The sequence below is a fragment of the Ochotona curzoniae genome, unplaced genomic scaffold (genome assembly GCF_017591425.1).
Source record: "Ochotona curzoniae isolate NIBS_2020 unplaced genomic scaffold, NIBS_Ocur_1.0 contig_2321, whole genome shotgun sequence".
In the NCBI taxonomy this organism is placed as follows: domain Eukaryota; kingdom Metazoa; phylum Chordata; class Mammalia; order Lagomorpha; family Ochotonidae; genus Ochotona; species Ochotona curzoniae.
In genome coordinates this window covers 15,988,178-16,015,235 of record NW_024465421.1, presented here as the reverse complement: position 1 = coordinate 16,015,235, position 27,058 = coordinate 15,988,178, and the positions used below count along the sequence as shown (strand labels likewise).

General features: G+C 55.6%; 1 protein-coding gene across 1 annotated transcript; it reads left to right on the top strand.

The window, feature by feature from the left end:
- Nucleotides 1–26,017, top strand: GPRC5B (G protein-coupled receptor class C group 5 member B). The gene is made up of 5 exons (XM_040973726.1): nt 1–65; nt 16,742–17,769; nt 23,935–23,988; nt 24,130–24,212; nt 25,316–26,017. The coding sequence occupies exons 1-5, from the start codon at nt 1–3 to the stop codon at nt 25,358–25,360; spliced, it is 1,275 nt and encodes a 424-aa protein (XP_040829660.1). The 3' UTR covers nt 25,361–26,017.
- The last annotated feature ends 1,041 nt before the right edge of the window (nt 26,018–27,058 follow it).

The window sequence follows — 27,058 nt, the reverse complement described above, 5'->3', positions numbered from 1 at the left end:
ATGGAGGACATCTACGTGGAGTCCCCGGCTCCTGCCTCTAGCCTGCTGCTTCCCGACTGTGGCAGGTATTTGGGGAATAAATCAGCAGATGCAGAGGGGGAGAGAGATTGATCTTGCATTTCAAACATGTGCGTACATTTTAAGAACAGAAGATAAAAACAGCCCCTTCCTAATCGGTATCGTGGAATTACAGTGATGTCCAAATGGGCTCTTGTTCATTAGGCTGGTTGTGGGCTGGCTAAGGGTCCTGCCAAATTCGTGTCCACTCAGAACCTCAGCCTGGCGTCTCTGAGGGTGGAGTTAGTTCAAGAGAGAGGACCTGGGTGAGAAGGGACCACACCCCAAGAACCAGCACCCTTGTAAGGCAAGAACGGACCACCGATAGATGCAAGGGCAGAGCCCTGGGGAGACCCCCACGTCAAGGCCCGCACCACCAGAAGCCAGGAAGGCAGGGGGCTTCTTTCCCTACAGCCTCTGGGAGAAGCCTGGCCACAGAGCTGACCCCCTCGCCCTAAACCTACAGGCCGGCCCTGGTCCAGGGCTGCATTACCACGAGCCGCCACGGGAGGGCGACAACATAGCAGGAATGGGCTGTCCAAGGTGCAGCTGTGGGCAGGGCTTGGCCCTGTGACTGCTGGTGGCCACTGGGGCATCCCTTGTCTGCCTTCGGGTGAGGTTTGCCTTGAGGTTGCCCTGTCAGGAGGTGCTTGCTCTCAGACCCCAGGCCTGAAGCCACAACTAAACCCTACCGCCTGGAGGCAGCAAGGCCGTGGGACCAGAGAGCCTGGGGGAAGTCCTCCTGGATCTGGCAGTGGCCCCGGCAGATGCCACACGAGCAGACCCTGTGATGCTGGCAATGCACAGGTCCGTGGGTTCGAGTCCCATCTCCACCACTTCTGCTCCAGCTCTCTGCTAGTGAGCCTGGAAAGGCAGGGCAAACTTGGTCCAAGTGCTTTGGGTCCTGTCCCCCATGGAGGACATCTACGTGGAGTCCCTGGCTCCTGCCTTTAGCCTGCTGCTTCCCGACTGTGGCAGGTATTTGGGGAATAAATCAGCAGATGCAGAGGGGGAGAGAGATTGATCTTGCATTTCAAACATGTGCGTACATTTTAAGAACAGAAGATAAAAACAGCCCCTTCCTAATCGGTATCGTGGAATTACAGTGATGTCCAAATGGGCTCTTGTTCATTAGGCTGGTTGTGGGCTGGCTAAGGGTCCTGCCAAATTCGTGTCCACTCAGAACCTCAGCCTGGCGTCTCTGAGGGTGGAGTTAGTTCAGGAGAGAGGACCTGGGTGAGAAGGGACCACACCCCAAGAACCAGCACCCTTGTAAGGCAAGAACGGACCACCGATAGATGCAAGGGCAGAGCCCTGGGGAGACCCCCACGTCAAGGCCCGCACCACCAGAAGCCAGGAAGCCGGGGGGCTTCTTTCCCTACAGCCTCTGGGAGAAGCCTGGCCACAGAGCTGACCCCTCGCCCTAAACCTACAGGCCGGCCCTGGTCCAGGGCTGCATTACCACGAGCCGCCACGGGAGGGCGACAACATAGCAGGAATGGGCTGTCCAAGGTGCAGCTGTGGGCAGGGCTTGGCCCTGTGACTGCTGGTGGCCACTGGGGCATCCCTTGTCTGCCTTCGGGTGAGGTTTGCCTTGAGGTTGCCCCGTCAGGAGGTGCTTGCTCTCAGACCCCAGGCCTGAAGCCACAACTAAACCCTACCGCCTGGAGGCAGCAAGGCCGTGGGACCAGAGAGCCTGGGGGAAGTCCTCCTGGATCTGGCAGTGGCCCCGGCAGATGCCACACGAGCAGACCCTGTGATGCTGGCAATGCACAGGTCCGTGGGTTCGAGTCCCATCTCCACCACTTCTGCTCCAGCTCTCTGCTAGTGAGCCTGGAAAGGCAGGGCAAACTTGGTCCAAGTACTTTGGGTCCTGTCCCCCATGGAGGACATCTACGTGGAGTCCCTGGCTCCTGCCTTTAGCCTGCTGCTTCCCGACTGTGGCAGGTATTTGGGGAATAAATCAGCAGATGCAGAGGGGGAGAGAGATTGATCTTGCATTTCAAACATGTGCGTACATTTTAAGAACAGAAGATAAAAACAGCCCCTTCCTAATCGGTATCGTGGAATTACAGTGATGTCCAAATGGGCTCTTGTTCATTAGGCTGGTTGTGGGCTGGCTAAGGGTCCTGCCAAATTCGTGTCCACTCAGAACCTCAGCCTGGCGTCTCTGAGGATGGAGTTAGTTCAGGAGAGAGGACCTGGGTGAGAAGGGACCACACCCCAAGAACCAGCACCCTTGTAAGGCAAGAACGGACCACCGATAGATGCAAGGGCAGAGCCCTGGGGAGACCCCCACGTCAAGGCCCGCACCACCAGAAGCCAGGAAGCCGGGGGGCTTCTTTCCCTACAGCCTCTGGGAGAAGCCTGGCCACAGAGCTGACCCCCTCGCCCTAAACCTACAGGCCGGCCCTGGTCCAGGGCTGCATTACCACGAGCCGCCACGGGAGGGCGACAACATAGCAGGAATGGGCTGTCCAAGGTGCAGCTGTGGGCAGGGCTTGGCCCTGTGACTGCTGGTGGCCACTGGGGCATCCCTTGTCTGCCTTCGGGTGAGGTTTGCCCTAAGGTTGCCCCGTCAGGAGGTGCTTGCTCTCAGACCCCAGGCCTGAAGCCACAACTAAACCCTACTGCCTGGAGGCAGCAAGGCCGTGGGACCAGAGAGCCTGGGGGAAGTCCTCCTGGATCTGGCAGTGGCCCCGGCAGATGCCACACGAGCAGACCCTGTGATGCTGGCAATGCACAGGTCCGTGGGTTCAAGTCCCATCTCCACCACTTCTGCTCCAGCTCTCTGCTAGTGAGCCTGGAAAGGCAGGGCAAACTTGGTCCAAGTGCTTTGGGTCCTGTCCCCCATGGAGGACATCTACGTGGAGTTTTGGCTCCTGCCTCTAGGCTGTGTCTGACCTGGCCATTGAGGCCATTTTGGGAAATTAACCAGAAGATGGAAGATATGCTTTTTTTTGTCTTTCTCTGTATGTTTACACGTGTTGTGTCCTCCACTTCTGATCCCCGCGGGCATCTGCAGGCTGCGGGTCCCTGCCACCCACATAGGAGACCTGGACTGAGTCCCTGGCTCTTGGCTGCTGTCCAGCTCCGCTCAGCCATCCTGAGCACTTGGGCAATGAACCAGAGGGTGGAGGGTCTCCCTCAGTTTTTGCACATGTATGTCTGTGCCAGGCCTGAGCACACACACACACACACACACAGGCCATTCTCTGGTGGCACATCCCCAGGCCCTCTCCCACCCTATAGATGGATTCGAATGTGCAGGATGTAGTTCTGAGCCGGCGTGCAGTCTCCAATCCTTACAGGAGCCGCCAGTGCCTCCCATGCAAAACTTGAACTTTTGAGCCTGGCCCAGCAGCCCCAGCAACCTCCCACTCCTGTCCAGGTGCCTACTGCCCTGGGCTCCTGCCAGCTGCTCCTAAGCCATCCAGGCCCGACTGTCCATGCTGCCTGCTCTCATGAAGGAAGTTGTGCACCCTCTTTTGGGGTGTGCAGTTCCTACCAGCACCCCCACCTGCATGCCCACATTGAAAGGAAGAACAGCTCCCCTCCAAGGCACACCCAGGGTCCCGAGCCATCTGTCCTAGTGCCAACTCTGTTATTCCTCTTGAATCAATGGTTGCACAAGCCAGGATCTTGGTAGAAGAATGGACATCTTGTGGGGTATGTCCTGCTGTAAGAGGTACAGGTAGGTGGCAGCATAACATCTTCTGTGTTGGCATCTAGTCCGTGGGATGTGACGCTGTCTCCAGGCGGGTAGTACCTGCACTCAGTGAAATTTATGGACACCAAGCTGGGATTACAGAATCGCTTGGAATGTTGGGGAAAGGGATTCACACAAGCCAGCTTCCGGGAGAGCAGGGAGGATGAGAGTCAACAGAGCAAAGACGAGGCTCGCCTGTGCACTCCGGACTTGCACCTGCTGCACACAGCACTGTGAGGCCAGGCTTCATTGCAGGGGCACAAGTGTCCTTGACCCTCTGTGACACAGAAAGGTCAAGGTGCAAGGCAGATGCCTCCTACAAAGGTTGGGGTGCTCCTCGGGACTGGGACCAGCGGCCCAGGTTAGACGCCCCTAGTCCTATTCCCAGCTCCCTGTTAATATGCCAGAGAGGCAACAAGTGCTGACTCAAGTCCTTGAGCCACGCACATAGGAGACCCCAGTCAGAGCCTGGGCTCCTGGTTTGGAGCTGCCCCAGCCCTGACTGTTGTAGAATTTGGGGGGCGTGAACCCCATATGGTAGATGGAGATGTTTTTGTGTCTGCCTGCCTTTCAAATAAACTGAAAGTGTTTCTCTTGTTCCTGAGACACGCCGCTTGGGGAATCTCTGCTCCCTCAAGTCGCTTCCCTAGGAGGGCCTCTTGGAACGTGACACCAGCCAAGAGCAGGTGGCAGGATCTGCTACCCACCAACAGCCTGGGAGTGCAATGACATCTGCGCCCAGCAGGGGGCGAGCTGCGCATGCAGGAGACCCGTCCGCATCCCAGCCTCGCCTGCCCCTGGCATCGGGCACAGTGCCTAACCTTGGTTATTGCTTACCACGACTCCAACAAATCACACGGGTCGGGGGAGAGAAGCGGAGACCAGAGAAGCGCGGGGCGGGATGAACCGCCTGAGTTACTGTCCCCCAACGACTGAAACCCCGGGCAGGAAAAAATTCCATCAGTAGCCACATGTCCTTGCCCACCTTGTGTGGGCACGGGGCACGTGCCTGGGAGCTTGAGCACCCTGAAGTGGGGTGCTGCCTCGCACAGAGCCCTTACTTGCAAGCCTCAAGAAGGAGCTCTGATTAATGAACCTCACAGGAGTTTTGATGCAGACGATATTGGCAGACTTCCGGAGTCGTCTGTGCTCAGGGTGGGGCTGGCAGAGCGGAGGATGGAGTTGGCCAGGGCAGGGGACAGGGCACAGAGGCACTTGCTCCACATCCCTCCACACTCCCCTGCTCTGTGCTGGTTGCATCTTACTCAGGGAATCGAGCACCTTCCTTCTCCAGCGCCAGCTCTGCTCTGACACTTCCCCGTCCCTGGCCCCTCTCACCCCCTTGCATAACTGTCCCCAGTCCCAATGACCCTTATATAACTGAGCCACCCCGAGTCCCAGCCCCACCTCGCAGCTCCCACCTCAGCCTGGCCTGCCTGTCTGGCGCAATCTTTCACAGCTGGCTGGGCCAAGCCCTGAGTCAGGAGTGTGGAGAGGAGAGGAGCAGGCCTTTTCTGTCCGCAGTGGTGGGGCTGCCTAGTGGCAGGTCTCACCGACAGGAGCCACCTAGGACACACCTGCTCCGTGGACCCTGGTCTGTGGACCCTGCCTTTTGTCAGGGGCTGCAAGTGGCTTTGGGACAGCTCCCCCTCTCTGGGACTCAACTTCCACTTCTGCAACCTGGGACAGTAGAGCAGAGGCCGTCGGGAAGGGCAGGGAAACCGGAGGGCTTGTATACATCGCATACAGCTGCGTGTACCCAAATACACATCTTTGTGAGTGTGTGCATCTCCCACACCCCCCCGGTGGGTTGGAAGTGCCACACCCCTGCTTGCTAGTCCATTTGGAGAGAAGGTTCTAGGGCCTTGAACAGTGGCTCTCAGATCTCAGTGTGGCCCTTCTATTCACATTGATGGAGGTTCCCAAAGAGCTTCAGCCTTGGGCGTAGTCGGTGAGTTGCCTCCTGGGGACCCAGTTGGCACGCAGTCTGGGCCGAGGGCTGCTCCGGGCAGAATGGACCTGCATGATGCACTAGGAATAGGCTTTCACATATTGGGTTTTCAATGAAGGCCAAGGGATTTTTTAAAATGTTTATCCCATTCATTTGAAAAGCAATTAATTTATGACTTGTTAACCTAAAAGCGCTCCTGTGTTCGCTGAGTTACAGACAGACAGCTGGAGTGTGCCCCTGTGCCTGGGAGGGGACATGGCCCACTCAGGGTATCAGGAAAATAACCCCCAAAGAGCCAGAAGACCCACCCTACCTCAAGGGGGGAAAGCGAGGCTAAACTCCAATCGCTATTTTAAGGATTTTATTTATTTGAAAGGCAGAATAACAGATGTGGGGGGTAGAGGGAAGAGAAAAAGTAAGATCTTCCAGCCATTGATTTACTCCTCAAGTGGCCGCAACAGCCGAGACTGGCCCAGGTAGAAGCCAGGAGCCCAGAGCATCTTCTGGGTTTTTCATATGAATGGCAGGGGCCCAAGCACTTGAGCCATCTTCTGCAGGCTTCCCAGGACTGTTAGCAAGGGGCTGGGCCAGAAGCGGGTCAGCCAGGACTCAAGGCAGCAGCCAGATATGGGATGGAAGAAGCTAAGACATTCTGTGTGTGAGGAGCCAGCAGCTTCTGGGGATGTTCGGATGTGAATTCAGTCAATGCCAGAGGAGGTCCCATGGCACAGCGTCCCAGGGAGAACTTCAGCAGCCACATGTGGCCAGGGAAGTCGGGACGACATTGCGGTACAGCCTGGCTTGCCTTAGGTCAGCGTCAGCTGTGGTCATGAACACGTTCCCTGGGTGTTTGGGGTCAGGGAGGGAGAGACGCACCTGCCACCCAATATCCCCACACACTTCCACTCTTTGTTTCCCCAAGTGTCATCACCCAGAGCATATCTGTCAAGTATAATGGTGGGGCATGGGAGGAAGGAATACTAGATAATATAACTGAACTGCAATATTAACAACCCACACTAAAGGCTTTTCACTCGCCAGATCTGGAAAGAGTGTTTAATGTTTGCTTGTTTGGTTGTTTGTTTTGTTTTTGTTTTTACGTGTGTTTACTTTTCAGTGACCAACACGCCCTTCCCATGACAAGGTGAGGTTAAACCTTGAACCTGCTCTGTGGCAGAAAGCTCTTGGTGTCAGTTCCACTGCGTACCACCAGGGGGCGGTGCCCGCCCACTTTCCAACGGCGCGGTCCTATAGTGGAGACCCGTTTAGGATAAAGGGTCGCCAGGGACGTGTCCTCGGGTCTCCCACAAACAGGGGCCGTGAGGACCCCAGCAGGGAAGTGCCGCCGGCCGCCCCCTCGCACCCTGAGCACGGGAACCCAGGGTTACATCCGTGTCGTGTTACATGGCCAGCCTTAAAGAGGACTCCGAGGAAGGTGACATCCCGAGCAGCCTCTGGGGTGCAGGATGGGAATCCCACCCCCAAATCCGGTTCTGGCCCTAGGACCAGGAAACTGAGATCAGCCCGGGGCTTACTGGTCCAAAGGTCACCAGGGTACTCAATCCCCTGCCCCCTGCCCCGCTCCCAGGCCTGTTTGGACCTCCTGGTAGGACCAGGGTCGGTGACCAGAAGGGGACGTAGATTTGGGGTGCTAGCCTGCCCGGGACCCATCTTCCCAGCCCCGGGGTCGCGGTTGGGGTGCGGGGGGAACTGTGGTCGCCAAGGACGTGTACCCCGGGGCGGCGGACATATGCATGCGTTGGGATCACTGCGCACCACAGCAGTGGCTGTGAGCGCGTGAGGGGTGCACGCGGCAGAGGGAGTTTGGGGTACCAAGTGGCAAACACACATGGAAGTAGGGAGAGAGGACACGCCCAAGAGAGACCCATCCAGAAAAGGGCCAAGTTGCGGGCGGGGTGGGGGGGAGTTTGAAGGGAGGAGAGTCTGGAAGATTTGGGGATGCGCAACTGGGGTCGGCGTCCTGCAGGTGGCTGTGCGTGCGCCCACGTGGGCGCGCGCCCTGCCTGCACCGGGACCCCATGTAGGGGTTCTCTTGGGACACGGTAACCTGGCCCACTGCGCTCTGAGCTGTGGGTTTGGGGGTAATGTCCCCAAATCTAGGTCACCAGGGGCGGGCGGGTCTCGGGGCTCTGGCCAAGGAGCTCCGAGCTGTGGGCGCGGGGGCCAGGGCGTAGGTGGGGCTTGGGGCTCGGGGCGGGACTTGGGGGGCCTGGGGCGGGGCGTGCCGGCGGGGCGGGGCGGCTGCAGCAGCGCGGGCGGCCAGGGGACGCCTCGGGCGGCTCGGAGGGCCGGGCAGTGAGGCGGGAGCGGCGGGCGGAGGAGCCGCGCTGCAGGGATGTGACTGGACCCGGGCCAGCAGGAGCGCCGGCGCGCTGCGGAGCCGCCGGGGTCGGTGAGTGCGAGTCGCACCGAGGGGCGCTGCGGGGACCCTGGAAACTTTTCCAGCCGTGGACTTGGGAAGATTTGGAGGGTGGGGTGGGGGGCGCGTCCTGGCGGTTTCCTAAACCCCTCACCCGCATCACAACAGAGTTGATTTGCGGGGTTGGGTGTGTTGCAGGCAGAGGGGTAGTAATGCGCGATTTCGACTGGGGGGCCCCCAGTGCAGCGGGAAAGGAGCCGCATAAAGCGGGGCGGTTGGAGGAGAGGGGCCGGGACCCCCGATGGGGGCGGGGAGCACCAGGACCCGGCGGAGATCAAGTCCCAGAGAAGGATCGGGGGCTCCTTTGCAGCTGCAGAGTCCAGCTGCGACCTGGTCCTGCCGAGAGAAGCAGGAGACACGCGGGGCGGGGGTGGGGGCGGGAGGACACTGGGGGGTCGAGCAGCCGCACCTGCCACGGGGCCGGGGGCCACACTCGCAGCCAGCCTGGACTTCGCATTGCTGGGTCACGGTCCGACAGTGGAGAGGGTATGGGGGCTGGGTATTGCTTGGGACAGAAAGGTAGAACTGAGACTTGGGTCTGTGGTCTGGGAGACCACGGGTCCGGAGCGGGAAGGAGATTAGGGAGGGGGTGGGGAGAAGGAGAAGGAGGAGGGAACGGCCGCATACAAAGGTGGGGGCGGAGAGTGGACTTTCCCTGTCCCTGGGTTTCGGGGCTGGGAGTCCGGAGTCTTCCTGTGCTGTGTCCTCCCTGCCTGGGGTCCACGGGCTCCCAGCCCCTAGGATGCCCGGTTGTCCAGGGACCCCTGCAGCCCTAAATAGGAAGCAGAACACTGTCGGGGTGAGTGGGTTCCTGCGCCTTGGCCTCCTAATGCAGCAGCCCGGGAGGGGCGCACCGACCTTGCCCCAGAGGACGCCCCAGGTTCTGCTGGCCCCTGCTCTGGCACACCCAGGCCTAGCCAGTCCTTCCTCACCCCCACCCCCCACCCCCCACCCCTTCCTTGTCCTCGGTTCACTTAGGGGACGGCTGCTTGGCGCGCGGACAAAGGCCCCTGGAGTGTGGCGGCCGCAGCGTCCCGCCTGGGGCCCCGGCCCACGCGCCGGCGCAACCGCATTGGCTGCCCATCCGCGCCAGAATCGGGGGCACCTGGGCGCGGATGGGCAGCCCTGGGGGGTCCTGCAAAGACCAGAGAAGTTGGGGGGAAGAGACCTGGTACAAAAACACTGCGGCCAACGAAGCTTCGAATTCTCAAGTTTCTTTGGCTTGGACTAAGGGGCTCTGAGGGTGCACAGACTTGGAATTAAACTGCGTGTACGAGATACAGAAAACGAAGGCGAATTGGCCTCTGGCTGCTGGGAGCCCCCCGAGCCCCGGAGCTGATTCTAGGCTGTGGAGTAAGCTTCCCTGTGGGTCTCTGAGAGCGAGCAGCCAAGTCCAGGAGGCTGGGAGGACCGGATGGGAGGGGAGGGGCAGAAGTCGCCGTTTGAGGCCGTGGGGTTTCCGCAGACAGACAAGCTTGGAATCTGGTTTGCTTGGGATTTGAGAGAAGGTGCCAGCCTGGGCTAGGGGAGGTTGCGGGGAGAGCGCTACTGGGGCACAGCTGCCTCATAAACACTCCTTCCTGGGTGAATGAACTGACACGCAACACGCCAATAAATCGATGTCACCCTTTGCTGGGGGCAAGAGCTTGCCAAAAGATAAAAAGCAGGTGCCAAGGTGTTCATCCACAGAAGGATCACTGGGGACGTGACCTTGGGGCCAAGCACCGCCCCCCCACACGCACACATACTTTCCCTAGGAGATCTTGGGGCGAGAGTCTGACCCAGACCCAGGACCCGGCACGAAGACTTGGAGCGAGCTGCAGGGACATAAACAAAGGCCATTGTGGCTGGATCGCGAGGCAGGTTGTGGGGTGGGAGTTGGGGGCGGCGGGGAGGCAGCGAGGACCAGCTGACCCCTGCCCGCCAGGGCTGGAAAGAACTGAGGGTTTCTTCCACTTGGGCTACTGAATGGAGGGATGGGAGCAGGAAGCCACAGATCTGATTTTTTTAAAACTCTCATTATCTAGGAAACGGGACTGCCTGGAGATACCCACTCCATTACGTACAGTCCTGCCTACCCCACCCTAACCACCCAGAGCCCTACCCTGAGTCCCCACCCGGACCCCCAGAAATACTAATGCAGGCAGCTTCTTAAAGCTTGAGTTAGTCACATTTTCTTTCCAGAATTACAGCCCTAGAGCAACCCTCCGCGCTGGAATGGGGCAACCCAGGATGCAATTTGCATTTAAATGATTGCTTTTATTTACTGGTTTGCAGCTGCTTTGCATATTCATGGTTGTGATTCGCTAGCCTGGGAGGGGGCGGGGCTGGTTGGCGTTGGGACTTGGGAAAGGGGAGAGGGTGAGGTGTGTGGGTGTCGGGAAGCTTTGTAACAGTTTAATCTGGGATGCGAGTGGACTGCAACAGAATAGAGAGGTGGGGTGGTGGACAGGTGCTGGTCCCATGGCCCCAGCCTGGGCTTCTGCCAGCCCTGGAGGTGGGCATAGGAAAAGCCTTGGGGTCCAGGAGCTGTGGCCCCAGGAAAGCTCTGGCCTTGGGGTTTGACCTCTGCCTTGGGGGGGCGGGGCCTGTCAGGTTGATGTTAACAGGTAGCTGACCCTCGCTTCCTGGGCTGGGCACTCCACCCCACCCCCTGCCAGGACTTTCCCAGTCCAGCCTTGGTACGCTGATGCACAGGCCAGCTGAGGTTCAGTGTCCTGTCTACCTCTCTCCCACTGGGGAGGAGTCAGATGAGCTAAACTGTGCCGGGCACTCACCAGGGAACAGAACCATGGAGTCAAAAAAAAGTTATTGGAAGATTCGTCTCCCTGCTTTTCTATCTGCTGCTTCATTCCTGTAAATGTCCAAATGCAATAAGCCCCAAACTCCATTTGGGTCTCCCACGTGATTAGCAGCGGTCCAAGGCCTTGGGCCGTGTTCTGCTGCTTCCCAGGCTCGTTAGCAGGGAGTTGGGTGGCAGGCTGAGCAGCCAGGACTCACTCCTGGCTCGGATGCGAGCTGCTGATGTTACAAACAGGGACTTAGGCCTCTCTGAGTCACAACAGCAGCCCCTGCCCCTTCCCCTCCCCGACACCTCACTCCCACCAAGGTGGGGTGGGGTTCAGGTGTCCCTGACCTGGGAGCGACCAAGTGGGACGTCCTTGGAGCCTGACAGGTGGCAGCTGAGGTCTTTCCTGAGTGACCTCTTCCCCAAGTGGTTTTCCCTCCTGTGGGTAGGTAGGGAAACAGGATTATAAGGGGCTTACAGTAGTCCAGGATCCAGACTCCCCTTCCCCCGGCCCCCTGGTGGCTCTGCCATCGTGGCGGCGGCAGCAGCAGCAAGACAGGATGGCTGGGGGAAGCCAGACTGGAATCACCTGGAATCACCTGGCACATGTGTGAGCCACCCTTGCCATCCTCAGGGTAACCCTGTACAAGAAGAGTTCACCCTCTGGGTCAAGGGAGAGTTGCCATTCCTTATTCATTTAACAGATTCTTTAAAAAAAAAAAGTGCCCACTCCTTGGGGGCTGCTGTGATGACTCAAGTTTGTGTCCTGGCTGCTCCACGTCCCACCCAGCTCCCGGCTTATGGGCTGAGAAAACAGCAGAGGCTGGCCCAAAGCCTTGGGACCCTGCACCCATGTGGGAGATCCAGAAGAGGCTCCTGGCTTCCAATTGGCTCGGCTCTGGCCATTGCAGCCATTATCTGGGGAGAGAACCAGCTGATGGGAGCTCTTTCTCTTCTCTCTGCAAATCTGCCTTTCCAATAAAAATTAATCTTACAAAAAAACAAAGTGAAGCACACTGTCTCAAACTCTAAATGCTGATTATTTTATCTTTAAAGATTTGTTCTTTGAAACACAGAGCCACAGAGAAGGAAAATTAGATCGTCCATCTTCTGTTTCACTCTCCTAATGGCCAGAGTGCAGGTCTCCATTGCAGGAGAACTCGGACCCTCTTCCACTGCTTCTCCAGGTACATTAGCAGGAAGCTAGATGAGAAGTGGAGCAGCCAGGACTCCAACTTGCACTCATGGGAGGCTGGTGCCACAGGAGGTAGCTTTTCCTGTTATGCCCCTTACACATTATTTTAGTCTGCACTACAACCCCATGGGTAGACGTTATTATCTCCATATTTGCAGGTAAGACTGAGCAAAATAGATGACGTTAGCTGCCCAGGGTCAGAGGGTGCTGGCAGGTGGCCCAGAGCCACGTGTGTGGTCTCTGGAAGCCTGCCTGTTTGCTTCGCAGTCTCTGTAGGATCTCCTCCCCTTGTCCTCCTGCCCACCCACCTGCTTGCACACCTGCCTGCAGCTTGGAGGGTGAGGGTGTGGTGTAATGTTGGGGAGGCCCCACTGAGTCACACCGCTGGACTCCTGGCCAGCCCAGGGCAGGATTAAGATGAGAGGCAGCCTTGAACCTGCCCTTGCGTTCTCCTCCACATTTCTTCTTTACCCTTCCTTGTGAGGAGCTGCCCACCCCACCTCCCAGCCATCTTCATCCTGCCCCTGCCAGTCCTGCCTCCAGGCCAGGAAACCTCCAATCCGGTATTGTTTCTCTCCCTGGCTTCCGGCCAGCCACCAGCTCTCTGGGGTGGAAGGCAGCAGGTGGCTTAATTCCATGAAAGAACAAAAGAGGGCTTACCTGCTGGTGGGCTCTGGGGTCCAGGGAGGTGAGCACTGGCTCCCTTGATGTGTGAGCTACCTTAGTCCAGCCTCTGCACTCAGACGGCATCTGCCGGATGTCTGGACCTGCCCCTTCCTCCCGTGCCCTCCCCCTCGCCACCAGGGCCCCAGCCAGTACTGCCCTTGCTGGCCCAAAGATCCATCTCCAATGGAAACCTCTGAGGCTTCGGTCTCCCCCTCTGTAGGTGAGACTGGAAACAGCCACCCTTTCCATGTGATGGGAGGGTTGGAGACTTTGCTATATGAATGTATTCAAATAATAGAGTGTCCTACAGGCAACGAGGGAATTGGTGTAGCGCAGAGCGGACGAGATCCACTTTGGGTTGGCATGGGGCCAGGAGTGGGCACCATGACATAGAATCATGAGAAGTGGGACATAGGCACTAAGCCAAGGTGTGGAAGGAGGGGCAGAGGGGTAGGGCTGGTCTAATCAGATGGACAGTCCAGCAGAAGGCCTAGCTTCTAGGACCTGGCCTATAGAGATAGCCCAGTTTGTTTACCCCACTCCAATGTCCACCCCAACCCCGACTACCCTGGAGAGGAGTAGCTGGCACCTCACGGGACCCCATCAGAAGCATCATCATCCTCTGTGGTTTTTTTTTTTTAAGATGTATTTTGTTTGAAAGGCAGATTTATAGAAGGAGAGATCCTCTGCTGGTTCACTCCCCAAATGACCACAACAGTCAGAGCTGGGCTGATCTGAAGCCAGGAGCCTGGAGCTTCTTCCAGCCTGGAGCCTGGACTTGAGCCGTCCTTCACTGCTTTTCCGGTCTATAAACAGGAGGCTGGGTGCGAAGTGCAGCAGCCAGGATTAGAACCAGTGCCCATATGGGATGCCAGCACCATAGACAGAAGCTTAACATACTACACCACAGCCCTAACCCCAGATTATGTTCCTCTTGAGACAACTGGACCCCAGCTACAGCTCCTGGCTGTCTCCGTACCATGCACAGGCTTTGGTATCAAAGGTGGAGGACTTCCTAGAAGGTAGTAAGAAGATGAGAACCTTTTTGTTGGTGAGTGAGAAAATCCTACTTCAGATGGGCAGGTTCACCGGTTGCTGGCATTGCAATGACCACCAGCAGCTTCAGGCACAAATGAATCCAGCCATTCCCTGGATTAGAACTCTAGTTCCTCACTTGGCTCCTCCATGTTGTTTCCTCCACGTTGGCACGACTCAGGCAGGCTAGCTTCCACTCACGACAGATACATCCTCCTCCAGCTGCAGGCCTTTCCCCTCTCCTACCTCCCCTAGCAAGCAGAAAAGACCTGTTTCCAGCTCAGAAAATCTAGAGCTGAGGCCGACGAGTCCAGGTTCAGGCCACACGCCTGTCCATGAACCAGTGATGGCGGCCAGGGGGCAGGCCGACGACGCCTGGGTCAGTGAGCTCCAAGTGGCACTCCAAAGAATCAGCAGCTCTTCTACAAATGGCAGAACCAGATGTTGGGCAACAAAAACAGCAGCTGTCTTAGAGCGAGTGGAAAGTGCCACCCCCCTGAGGGTATGTTCAGAATCTAGGGGGAGCCGGCAGATGCCAGCCAATGCTGACCAAGTTATACCCCCTTCTCAGCTGAGATGACCACAAATAGCTCTCAGCATTGCCTGGTGTCCTCCCCCTGCCCCTGCCCGAAGCAGGGGAAAATAGCTTCTGGATAAGATTGCTGGCTGGAGTGGGGCCGTAAGATCCCAGAGGCACCTGCCGTCTTCCCCAGCGTGAGGCTGGGTGCTCTGGGGGTGACCTTGAAAGGCTGCTGTGTAGTGTGAGTGTGGGTTCTTGCTGAGGGTTGCTGGATTTGAAGAGACATCCGAGGGTTCTTCTGCCCTAGCCGGGAACAATGACGTTTTGTTCCGACACATCCAGTCCTCTTTATTTTTAGCAGTTGATGTCCTTTTGTGTGTGTGTTTAGTTGCTTTTATTTGAAAGAGCAACAGAGATAAAGAAATCTTCCATCTGCTGGTTCACTCCCTGAATACCCATCATGAGTTAGACTGAAGCCAGGAGCCTGGAACTCCATCCAGGTCTCCCATGTGGGGTGCAGGGGTCCAAACACTTGGGTCATCCTCCGTTGCTTTTCCAGATGCATTAGCAGAGAGCTGAATTGGAATTGGAGCAGCCAGAACTTGAACAGGCACCTGTATGGGATATTGGCACCACAGGCCAGAAGCTTTACCCACTACACCGCAGTGCAAACCTCCAAAGCCATTCTGTGGAGGATAATGATTCCTGAAGGATGTTACTCTGGAATATCCTCATTGAAAATAGGTCATGGTAATGGGCAAGTTTAAAATGTTCAGAGTTGGGTATTTTAACCTGTTGCATGATCTCTGAAGTGGCTCAATCAAAAGCACTTGGTGAGTTAATTGAGTGATTATATGCACCACAAGTAGCATACGGACAGGCATGAGTGGCCGCAGTGGTGTCTCTGCTGACCTGTGCGGCAGGGACCTTGGATAGCAGGCACTGCAGGCTGGGGCACAGCCTCACTGTTAAATTTCCTGGAGTGGGCTGCTGGTGAGAGAGCATCCCCTGCCATGTGCCATCTGTCCCAAGCCTGCAGGCGAAGGAGCTGGTCCCATGGCACCAGGTACCCTCCCCCACTACAGCATCTATCCTTCATGCCCGTCAGTGGCCTCACAGCCAAGGCTGGATCTGAGATGCATGCCTTGCAAGATCTCCGCAAAGAAGAGAGAGGTGGTCGATACCGCATTTACTTAGAAAAGCTCCAGGGAGGGTGGCTGGGTACAGCCCGTCACGTGGGCGGAACTCAAGGCTGAAGTGCCCAGAGGCAAGCCTCAAGAGTAGACTGCTGGGAAGACGGCAGTGGCAGGTGCCACAGGGGGCATTCCGGATGAATGAAGCTGTCATTCATCTGCTGCTGTGTGCTGGCGTCTGTTCCCGTGGTTTTCATTGGGCAGATTCACCCTCCACTCTTCAGGGGTTGTGGAAAAGCCCCCACAACACAGCATGGTCTGGCCCACCAATGAACAACAGAGATGCCTCCCTCCTTACTAACCACATCTTACAGTGGCAAAAGCCAGGAAAGGGAGGTGGAGAAGAGGGAAAGAGAAAAACCAGGGAAATGGGGAGAAGAGAGACAGGCATAACAAGCTAAGAAACGTTAACAGGAGGCTCAAGAGGGAGGAGTCGGCTGTGATGTTGGCCGAGGTCTTTGTTGCCTGTTGAGCTGGGGCAGTCTGGTGGGGCAGTGTTTCTTGTAAGAGTGGAGGTGTCTTAACAGGCAAGAGTCCCCAGGGATGAAGAAGTGGGCCTTGCTTGCCCCGCCTCACTAGGGGATCACCCTTACACACATTGGCCACCGTGGACCAAAATGTCCTTGTGTGCAACAGCTACCCGTTGTGATATTGTGAGACACTAGGAGGCTTTCCAAGGAGATGCTGCTGGGACCAGGGTTGTGGGTCTTTGACAATTGTTGCTGTCTCTTGGACACCTGTTGTATCATCTGTGAGATGGAGGTCACAATGAAGTACCTCAGAGGCCATTGTGAGGGCTGGCCATGCCCAGTTCCTGGCCTGGTGTGCCTGCCCAGTCCCTGGGTGCTCTGAGCATTTTGAGCCTAAGGAGGGGCATATCTTGTTGCTCTTCCCACAGTGGCCTGGCTGTGACTACCTTTCAAGCCTCTGTCTGCTTTATCCCCTGCCTTTTGGAGAGGTCAGACGGGTGGGGAGCCTCGAGTTTGGAGAATTCCAGAGGAAGTCGAGTCTGTCCCCCTAGCCTTGCCCAGCTGCTGGCATTGACTGCCTGGAGGCTGTTCGCTGCTCTCAGCCAAGCCAGAACCAAAGTCCTCTAGCCAGCAGCACCAAGCTACAGCTGGGTTTGATGAGAGGTGGGTCCTGACAAAGAACTTCCCCTGAATCCATCTTCTCTCTGACTTTCCTAGCACGTTCCTGGCGTCAGGAAGAAAGATGAGGACCCACCAGGTGCTCGCCTGCCTCCTGCTCCTGATGGCCACCTCTGTGGCCTCGGAAAACGCCAGCACATCCCGGGGCTGCGGGCTGGACCTTCTCCCTCAGTATGTGTCCCTGTGTGACCTGGATGCTGTCTGGGGCATCGTGGTGGAGGCAGTGGCCGGGGCGGGTGCCCTGATCACACTGCTCCTGATGTTCATCCTGATGGTGCGGCTGCCGTGCGTCCGGGACAAGGAGAAGAGGAAGCCGGCCTGCCTGCTGTTTCTCTTCCTCCTGGGCACCCTGGGCCTCTTCGGACTGACCTTCGCCTTTATCATCCGCATGGACGAGACTATCTGCTCCGTGCGCCGCTTCCTCTGGGGCGTGCTGTTCGCCCTGTGCTTCTCCTGCCTGCTCAGCCAGACATGGCGCGTGCGGAGGCTGGTACGCCAGGGCTCGAGCCCGGCAGGGTGGCAGCTGGTGAGCCTGGCGCTGTGCCTGATGATGGTGCAGGTCATCATCGCCACTGAGTGGCTGGTGCTGACTGTGCTGCGGGACACGAAGCCGTCCTGTGCATACGAGCCCATGGACTTCGTCATGGCCCTCATTTACGACATGGTGCTGCTGGCCGCGGCCCTGGGGCAGTCCCTCTTCACGCTGTGTGGCAAGTTCCACCGGTGGAAGCTCAATGGGGCCTTTCTCCTCATCACCTCCTTCCTCTCAATGCTCATCTGGGTGGCCTGGATGTCCATGTACCTCTTTGGCAACACCATGCTGCACCAGGAAGAGGCCTGGAACGATCCGACCTTGGCCATCACACTGGTGGCCAGCGGCTGGATCTTTGTCGTCTTCCATGCCATCCCTGAGGTCCACTGCACCCTCCTGCCACCCCTGCAGGAAAACCCACCCAACTATTTTGACACAGCACACTCAAGGATGCGACAGACAGCATTCGATGACATGCACCTGCCACGCACCTATATGGAGAACAAAGCCTTCTCAATGGACGAGCAAAGCTCAGGTAAAGCAGATGTTACCCGCTTCCCTCACCTGGGGCTGTGCACCCCCAAAAAACTTTGTCTCTCAGTGAACTGAGGGATCCTCATCCCAAAGGTGACCACCCAGCCACTTGGGACACAGACAGTCCCTGTGCAAAAGTGGAATTTTTGCTTTTTAAAGCTTTTGCTTATTTTGTTGGCAAGGCAGAGTAACAGGGAGAGAGAGATGGAAAGAGAGATCTTCTGTCTACTGATTCATTTCCTAAATAGCCACAAGAACCAGGGCAGGGGCCTGGGCATAGCCAGGGGCCAGGAACTCCTTCCAGCTCTCCCGTGGCAGTGGTAGGCTTGAGTACTTGGGCCATCATGTGCTGCTTCCCAGGCAACATAGCCAGGACTCAAACCTTTACTCTGATATGATGGGACAAGGTGCTGTTAGTGGGGGCTTTAACCTGCTGACCACAACACCTACCTCAAGATAGGTATTATTTAGCTTCGTTCCTTAGCAGTTGCCAACCAGATGATTGTAAAAATGCTGGTTTCTGGCTTCTTCTGAAAAGCCAGATCTGGAGATCTAGAATGGCCTGGAGCTGATCCGAGCTACAGAGTGTAACAGAAGGGCCCTGGACAAGCCATGGACACCCTTGAGATGCTATTGCCCCAGCACCTCCAAATCCAGCTCCAACTTGTCTGCCTTCATTCCCTGGCTCCCTGCGAGTGCTGCAGTTTGCAGTCACTTCACTCCTGTCCTTTCCCCTCCCCTCCATGTCATGTGTGTGGAAATTTGGGCTCAGGGGTGAGGTGGGGATATCTAGGTTTGAAAGTCCACCCCTACCACTTCCTAAATGTGCAACATTGAACCAAGTGCATTTCCTGTTTGGGCATCAGCTTTTGCCTGCATGGGAGAGGCAACCCAGCGAGTCCCACACTCCTGGCTGTGAGGAGTGCATGTCTTCCTGGAGTCCCAGAGAAGGCCAACTTGGAGACAGGGTTGGGGTGCAGGTGCTGAGCTAGTGGTCCTGCAGAGGGGCCGGGTTGGAAGAAAGACTCCCAAATAGGTGCATTCATGAGCTCATGACCGCCACAGGCACCTGAGGCTGGCTACTGGGAATCCCTCCGAACCTCACAACAGCCTGGGGAGGACATGAGGCTGGGGCATCTGCGCCCTACAAACTCTCGTTTGTCATTCCTTGTAGCTCTAGTGTGAATGGACTGAGAGGGGCCCATTGTGTACCGGGGTAGAAACGCAGATGTGCAAGGCACTGTGGGTAGACATGAGGCCCCCAGCCCTGTTCCTGGGCCGCAGCAGCAGGATCCAGAGGTGAGGTCACAATGGCACCCACGCCCCTCCTGGCCAAGTCCCTTCTAGGATCATTGCTTGCAGACAATTGGCCAGGTTCCCAGCACTCAATGTAATCCCTTCACCCCTCAGTGACCCAAAAATGCACGAGAGATGACAACAGCAGTAACAGTAATAGCAAGACTAAGACCTGTTTCCTGGTGTAGCCATCATCTGTGGAGTACTCTATTCTAGGTCTTCAACCTGCATCACCTCCTTGGTTCTCGCCACCACCCATTTGATAGATGAGTACATGGAGGCTCCAGCAACTTCAGTGGCTTTCCAGGGCATAGATAGCCAGGAGGCGGTCCCTTTCAGACGGGTACTTTTTCCAGGACACTCTCCTAGGTGCCTGGAATGACACTGGCCTTGCTCAGCAGTGGAGCATCCTACACCTTGTTGGGGTGAGCGCTGATATCATGACAGCCCTGTGATGGGATGGGCATTTGGCACAGCAGTTCGGGTGCCCCCTTGGATACCGACATCCTGTAAGAGAATGTCTGGTTCAAGGCCAGACTCCACTTTTGATCCAGCTTCCTGCTAGGGAGGTAGCAGTGACAGCTCAAGTGCTTGGATCCATGCTGATCCACAGGGGAAGCCTGGAGTGAATTCTGGGCTCCTGGCTTGGGCCTGGCCCAACCCTGGTGGTTGTAGCCACTTGGAGAGTGAAACAGTTAAGTTTCTCTTTCTCTCTCTCTCTCTCTCTGCCTAACTTTGAAACGAATGAAAAATACTTTTTAAAAAATCCCCTGAGGTCAGGGGTTGCAGATGGGAAATTGAGGCTGTGACCTGCCCTACCATGCAGGGTAGGATCTGAACCCCGGCAGGCTTGCTGCAGAGCCCACACCCTGCAGGTGCCCAACCTCAGTGGCTTGTCCAAACAACCACATTCAGAAGGAGGGGTGTTATCAGTCACCCATTTCACAGAACAGAACACTGAGTCCCAGAGTCGCCCTGCAGGCACCATGTTCAAGCTCAGGCTGGGAAAGCAGGGAAGGGGAAAGCTGGCTTCCTGAATCTGCTTACACCTGTCTAGCAGAAATGCAGTCAGTACTTCAGGCCCACTTGGGTCTCATTTGGTAGGAACGGTATCAGGGCGAGCCCAGGGTCTGCCACCCACACCCTACACCTGTTTTGTATCCAGATACTCCAATCCAAAGTAATCTTTTTATTCTCCTCTTGTTCAAAACAAAATGACTGCCGTCTTGGGGGGCATGGCCATAACACATCTGTAGTTTGCAAGGAACAATGCAACTTCAGCCAGTGAGAATGCAAAAGTTGCTGCAAGTCCCACTGCCTATAGGGGACTGGCACGCACATACCCCGTGTTTCAAGCACAGCCCACATGGCAAGACGGCAGAGCCACTCTTTCTTAAAAAGTTAGTTATTTGGAAGCAGAGGGAAGCAGGAGACAAAGACATTGATCTTCCTTCGACTGGTTCACTCCCCAAATGACCACAACAGCCGGAACTGAGCCAGTCCTCTGAAATTTCATTTGGGTCTCCCATATGGGGGTGGTCAGGGGCCCAAGTACTTAGGCCGTTTTCCACTGCTTTCCTGGATGTATGAATGGGAAGCTAGAGCAGAAGTGGAGCAGCCAGAACAGGATGTCAGCACTGTGGGTGGCAGCACAAAGCCAGCCGAAAAACCATTTTTAACCTGGCCACATGTTGGATTCATCTGGGCTGCTTAAGAAAAATGCCCACCTCGTTCTGGCTGAACGCAGCCAAGTTTGGGATTGGATAGTTTTGTAAGGTCCTCCAGATGATCCAAAGACATAACAGGTGCCGCCTTTTCTCCTACCTGCCAGCTTTTGGGGTTCTGTTCCTTGGAAAGTTGAGAAGGGCCCTCTCCAAGCTGCTGTGTGGCTCTGCCAGGCCCCAGCAGTCTCCACCTGCTTATTTCCTAACCCCAGGTACCCACAACCTCTGCAACCTATTGCCTATTAATAATGTGCACCACAGGTGTGAAGGATGTGGTGAAAGACAGACATTGGAGGGAACCAGCACCTACGTATTGGAGAGCATTAATGGGGCACATGGCAATGTTCAAGAAAAGTATCCCGTCTTCTCTCAAGGACTTGGGGCCTGAGGTTATCTTAGGGCCAAGGGCTGTGGCCGCAGACCCTCTCCTTGTTGCTGGGAGACCCTGAGCTGGCTTGTCACCTGCAGTGGACATGTCCCGTTGGTCTTTAGATCTGGATAAAGTATCAACCTTCTGGCTTCTTGAAGTGAGTTGTAACTGATAATCATAGGCTAATGCATACAAAAAATAAATTAAAAGTATACTGAGAATCAGGCTTCAGGCACAGTTCTATGCAGGAGACTGCAGGGGTGACGTGACTAGGTCTGTCACAAGCATCTCAGCTCCAGCCTACCAGGAGAGACTCCATGGAAAATTAGAACATCTCCCAAGATGCTGGAGCCAAAATAACCAGAGTTCACTGTGATTGGATCTGACTATCCTGCCCTGGACCAATCAGGGAGATGTGATACCCTGATTGGCTGGACCTATGTCACACACCCATCTCAGAGGCCAGGGAAAAGACACTTCAGCCTGCACTCAAGGGAGACCCACAAGTAACGCCTGCCGAGAGAGAAGGGCTCTTGTCCCGGGCCCTCCATTGTTGGGCTGTGGTGTCAAACCTCTGGTTTTTGGAAGGGAGTGTGTCTGGTATGGCTGTCCCTACTAGGGCAAGTGTAGGCCAGGAACTAAGAGCAGGAGGGCAAGGACTACCTCCAAGCAATGCCCCCGTGAGTCCCTTTGCTCTGCCTGTGTGCAGTGAGCACAAGGTCTTGCAGGTGCTGTAGCAGGAGGAGTCTGCACACTGTTGTGCTAGGACACACGTTCCCCAACCTGCCGGCTTCGAGCAGCCCCCGGGTCCCTGAAATTCAAGTTGCTCTAAGTAACAAGTGTGATGGTCTAAAAACCAGTATGCAGAGCCAATACGATGCAGTAGCCAAGAACGAGTTCTCTGCCAGGTCCCCACACTGGTTCTGCCTCTTACTAGCTGTGCAACCTTGGACAAACTGCTGAACTTCTCTGTGCCCCATGCCAAGTGAGAAATAAAGCGTGAACATGCAATGAATGCATATATACTTGACATGGAATGTCACTTTGTGAAGGTTGCTTCTAGTGCTAAGATAAGTTGGGTTCTATCCCAAGCAATCTGTAAACCAAAACAAAATGAATAAGAAAGCGAACTCTTAGAGGCAGACAGGTGCCTGGCGGGACCTGAAGGCGAGGCCTTTTCTTAGTAATTCCATGAGAAGGGACGTTGTGGCGATGCCATGCACAAAGACTTGTGTTTGCGGTTTTTAAGGTTGATTTATTTGAAGGGCAGAGTGGTAGGAGAGACCGCTCTTCCACCCCACTGGCTCACTGCCTCACATGGCCTCAGCACCGAGGGTTGAGCTAGGCCAACCAATGGCACTCACTCCATCCACGCAAGTCTGAATCCCCAAGCCAGAGCCCACTGCACGGCTTCACAGGAAGTTGGGTGAAAACCAAGTGTCCGGGATTCAAACCAGAGAGTCCCTAGAGGTGGCTCCACCTGCTACGCCATGGTTCCCACCCCTCACAGATCCTATCAGGGCAGTTTTACATTGAGATTGGGCAGGAAGTGCAGGCAGTTTTGTCAGTGCCTTCCTGCTCAATGCTTGTATTAGTTCTGTGTTGGCTGCAGCTACTGAACACAGAATTCACTGAAGTCCTGTCTTAATTAGTCCTCCCTGTACCGCACACAACCCTGTGGGTTTTGACAAACGCATTGGGACATGTATCTGTTATGTCATATGGAAAAATTTCACTGCCCTACAAACGCCCTGTATTCTACTTTTCCATCTTGCCTTCTCCTCTGTCGCAGGTGAATGCTGGCTAATGTTTCACTGTCTCTATCACTCTGCCTTTTGCAGAATGTCCTATACCTGGAGTCCTATAATAAATAGCTTTGCAGATGGGCCTCTTCTCCTAGGCAGTAGTTACCTTTCCCCTGTGCCTGTCTAGGTTCATCTGATTCTTCTTTCAAACCTCTAAAAGTGTAGCAAGATGCAAGCTTTGTGATACAATGGGTGAAGCCACTGCTTGAGACCCCCACGTCCCTTAGCAGAGTGATGGGGATTGAGCCCCACCCCACCTCTGCTTCTGACCCAGCTTCCCACTCATGTGTGGAGGAACAGAGCATGGGCCAGGTCCTTGGGTTCCTGCCACCTGCCTGGGAGACCCAGTGGAGTTGCTAGCTTCAGCCTGGCCCAGCCCTGGCCAGGCTCTTGGCATTTGGGGCAGTGAAGCAGTAGATCTGTGTGTCTGTGTGTACACATGTGCCTGTGCGCACATGCGCACTTCTTGCTATGTCACTGTCCCTTAAGTCCAGTAAGGAAGAGACCTACTCAAGTTTCAAGGGTTAAATTGCTATTGCACTTTGCTGTTTTGTCCCTACTCAGCAATGACCTTCCTTGGTGGCCAGGTCACTTTCTCACAAAGACTCTCGAGCACTGCTGTAAACTGGATGTGCAGTCTCGAGGTTCCCACCTCTGAGCATGTGCAGGGTTTGAAACCCATGTCATTGAATACCACGTGGATGGCACTGTGTGGCGAGGCGGGCCTCCGCCCAAGACATGTAACCCCCATGGCCTTGGGCAGCAAGGAGGGGGCCCCTTCACCACCAAGACTCTGGAGAACAAAAGGCCCTTTGTGACTTGTGCCTTGAATCAGGCCAAGGTGGGGAAGAGGGTATGAGCATGTTGTAGGTTGAAGGAAGTAAACAAAATTGAGGGATTTGTTGTTTTTTTATGTCTGTTTCTTTTTGGTGCTATCTTCTTGCCAATCCCTTTCTTCATCCCTCCCACAGCTCGCCGTTCAGCAAGATTTTCCAATGGCAGCTTGGGGAAAAAGCACAGTGGCAGCATAGGGAAGAAACGCAGTGGCAGCTTGGGGAGGAAGACCAGCAGCGGCGGCAGCAGCGTGGGCAAGAAGCACGCTGGCGGGGAGGGTGGCGGTGGTGGCGGAGGCAGTGGCGGCAGCGTGGGCAAGAAGCATGGCGCAGGCTTGGGGCACAGACCCAGCGCTCCATTCAGAAGCAACGTGTACCAGCCGACCGAGATGGCCGTGGTCCTCAACGGGGGCACTGTGAGTACCCATCTGGGCTGGGCAGGCTGCGGGGAACAGCTAGGCTAGGACGCTTGCAGTGTGTCCGCTACCCACTTGCACGTAGTTGTTTGTGCATCCGTCCATCCGTGGGTCTACCCAGTGACTTCTGTCACTTTTGTGCTCCAGCTCTGAGCCCTCTATCTCTTTGGGAGGTGACATAGAGGACACCTGACATCCTTCAAGTCCCGTTACCCCAGGGCTTTTGTCTCTATGGCCCATTTGGGGCTCAGGTCTTCCCAAATGCAATGAAAGCAAAGGCCATTTCTGCCCATCAAACTCAGATGCCAATTCACTATCTGACGCCAAACAGAACACCAGCACGATTGTCTTTTTTTTTTTTTTCCTACTTTCTTTTTGCCTCCATGGAATTGCATCATTGTGCTGCTCTGGCAATCTAGAGATGTGCTCTCATTCCCACATTGGCTTTCCCATCGTGGCTACATGCTTCTTTCACAAACAATGCAGGAGCCAGTTTACAGGTGTAAATTGGGTCTCCATCTTTGAATGCTATATGTCCAGTGCATAAGTCAACCTGAGATTTTTGTTTCATTGGGGTTTCCGTCGCCCCTTCCCCACCCCATCTCTCATGTAAAGTCCAGCAGGCCTCTGCTGTTTAGGAGAACTTGAGTTTTGCTGGCCCTCTTATGGGATACTACGCCTTGGTTTGCAGGGTCTTAGGACAGGTTCAAAGACAAGTACAAGCAAAGACTTACATCTGTTGGGCTGTTGGGCTGTCTGGCAGAAAGTTTGACTCCCAGTCACTGGGCTTGTGTGGGTTACAGTCAGTGCAGTGGGAAAGTGCCCCATTGGTCCCTCAGAGCTTCCCCGTCCGCCCGGGCCCTTCAGGTCAGAGCTTAGCAAATGACAGGTCCTGGGTGAGCAAATGGCACCTTCCCTTGGGGTGGCTGATGACAGGGCAAGGCAGCAGCTCCCCAAGGAAAATGGGGCAGCCCAGTACAGAGGTGGCTCCAGGAAGAACTGGCCTATCTAGGTGACAGGTAGTGCTGTGTGGTCTGGTGCGCGTCTGCTGTCATCCCTGACGAGCCCAGAGCTCTGAGCGTGTTGTCCTTATGTTATTCCAGATCCCCACCGCTCCGCCATCTCACACTGGAAGACACCACTGGTGAAAGACTTTTTAAGTTCCAGAGAAAAAGCATCTCTCTGACCCGTGTGACTCCCTTGGCTGTGTCTTTTCTTGAGGGAGAAAAACGGTCACCGTAGCCAAGCCAGGCCACCTCACAGCCGGGAGATTGAGAAATCCTAGCCAAGGGGAGTTCGTGTAAATGTGAACTTTGATGAACTGAAAAGCTAACACCGACTGCCCTTGCTGCCTGTGACATACACACACACACACAGTCTACCAAACCAACCTCAATCCCCCCGCCAACTAAAGCAAAGCTAACTGCAAATAGTATTAGGCTCCCTTGAAAATGTGGCTGGGAAGGCAATATCATCCCTAGGGGAGCTAGAATAGTACCACATTCATAGCTGGTGGGCCAGGCTGGTGCTGGTGGCATATTGGGATGAGGAGTAGGGGGTCTCGACTCCTACCCCAGTGCCCTTCCCCAGCATGTGTGGATGGACAACCAACCAATGCCCAGTGGCCTCTTAGAGATGACTATCGCATAGAGGATAAAGACACATAGGGCCTGTTCCACCAGGTCCCTGGTGGTCTGTGCATGTCACAGGTGGGCTGAGAAAGTGACGGAGGCTGAGGTTGTGACTCCCAGGCCACCAAGTTGTGGAGTGAGCTTTAGAGCCAGTAGCAGTTGGTGTGCAGGGGTCCTGGGTATGGAAATGACCACCTTGCAAAAGCAGTGACCAACCGTACCACATCTTCTATGGGCCTCTCGCCTTGGCACCTATGGCCAGACAGCAGGCCCTGCCTCCTTCCCTTGCAGAGCCAGAAAGACCTGCTCTGCAGTGAGATAGTGAGAGCTCTTCTCCCCGTCTCCCTCTTCTGCATTTATGGACCTGGCCTCCAAGCCTAGGCCCAACTTCATTGCCAGGTTCATGTGTAGCACTCAGGTGGGAGGCCACCAGCGCGAAGCCCCATCCAGGGGGCAGGCTAGAAAGTTGGGTGGGAAGCAGCAGGATGATGTTATTTGAATGACATCACACCTTGGAGCCTCTCAGGGCTTGCCCTCTACAGTGGCACTGACTTCCCGGGTCTTCTCTGTTGACCCTGGGAGAGCTGGCAGGTGGAGTGGGTCAGGTGAGAGCTTGCTTCTAGAGGAGGCAATGAGGGAGGGAACATACATTTCTGCCCTGGTTTTCTACCAAGTCCATTGTTTCTGCCTTGGTTTCCATCCATCCTCAGCAAGTCATTCCTTTGCTCCTTGGCCTCGCCCACATCTCAGCTGTTCAGAGCCCCTCACCTCCACCCCCTTAACACCGTGTTCTTGGCACTGTTTGGCCAGCATAATCGCCAGCAGAAGACACGGAAGGTAGTGGTGGGGGTGGGTTCTTTGGCATAGGCCTGATGGTGGCTGCGTTGCTTTCCCTAAGTAAGCCTTTAACCCTTCAAGACACTGAGAAAGGGGAGTGCCAGTGGAGGAGGTATGAACCCAGCCATCCAAGCTGGGCATGATTTAATAAACCTGATTTTTCTCAGCCCCCATCTTTACTGTTCCCCCCTCTACCCCACTGCCCTCTGTACTCCTATCTGTGGAGAACACTGGGGGTGGGGGCAACACGACCAGACAGACCACCCCAGGGGGACCCTCCCTTTTGTTTCCCACCATGAAGGGCACCAGACCACCACCTCACCCAGAGCGTGTGCTTGCTTTCTAGACAATTTATGTCCCACCCTCTACTCTGGGCTA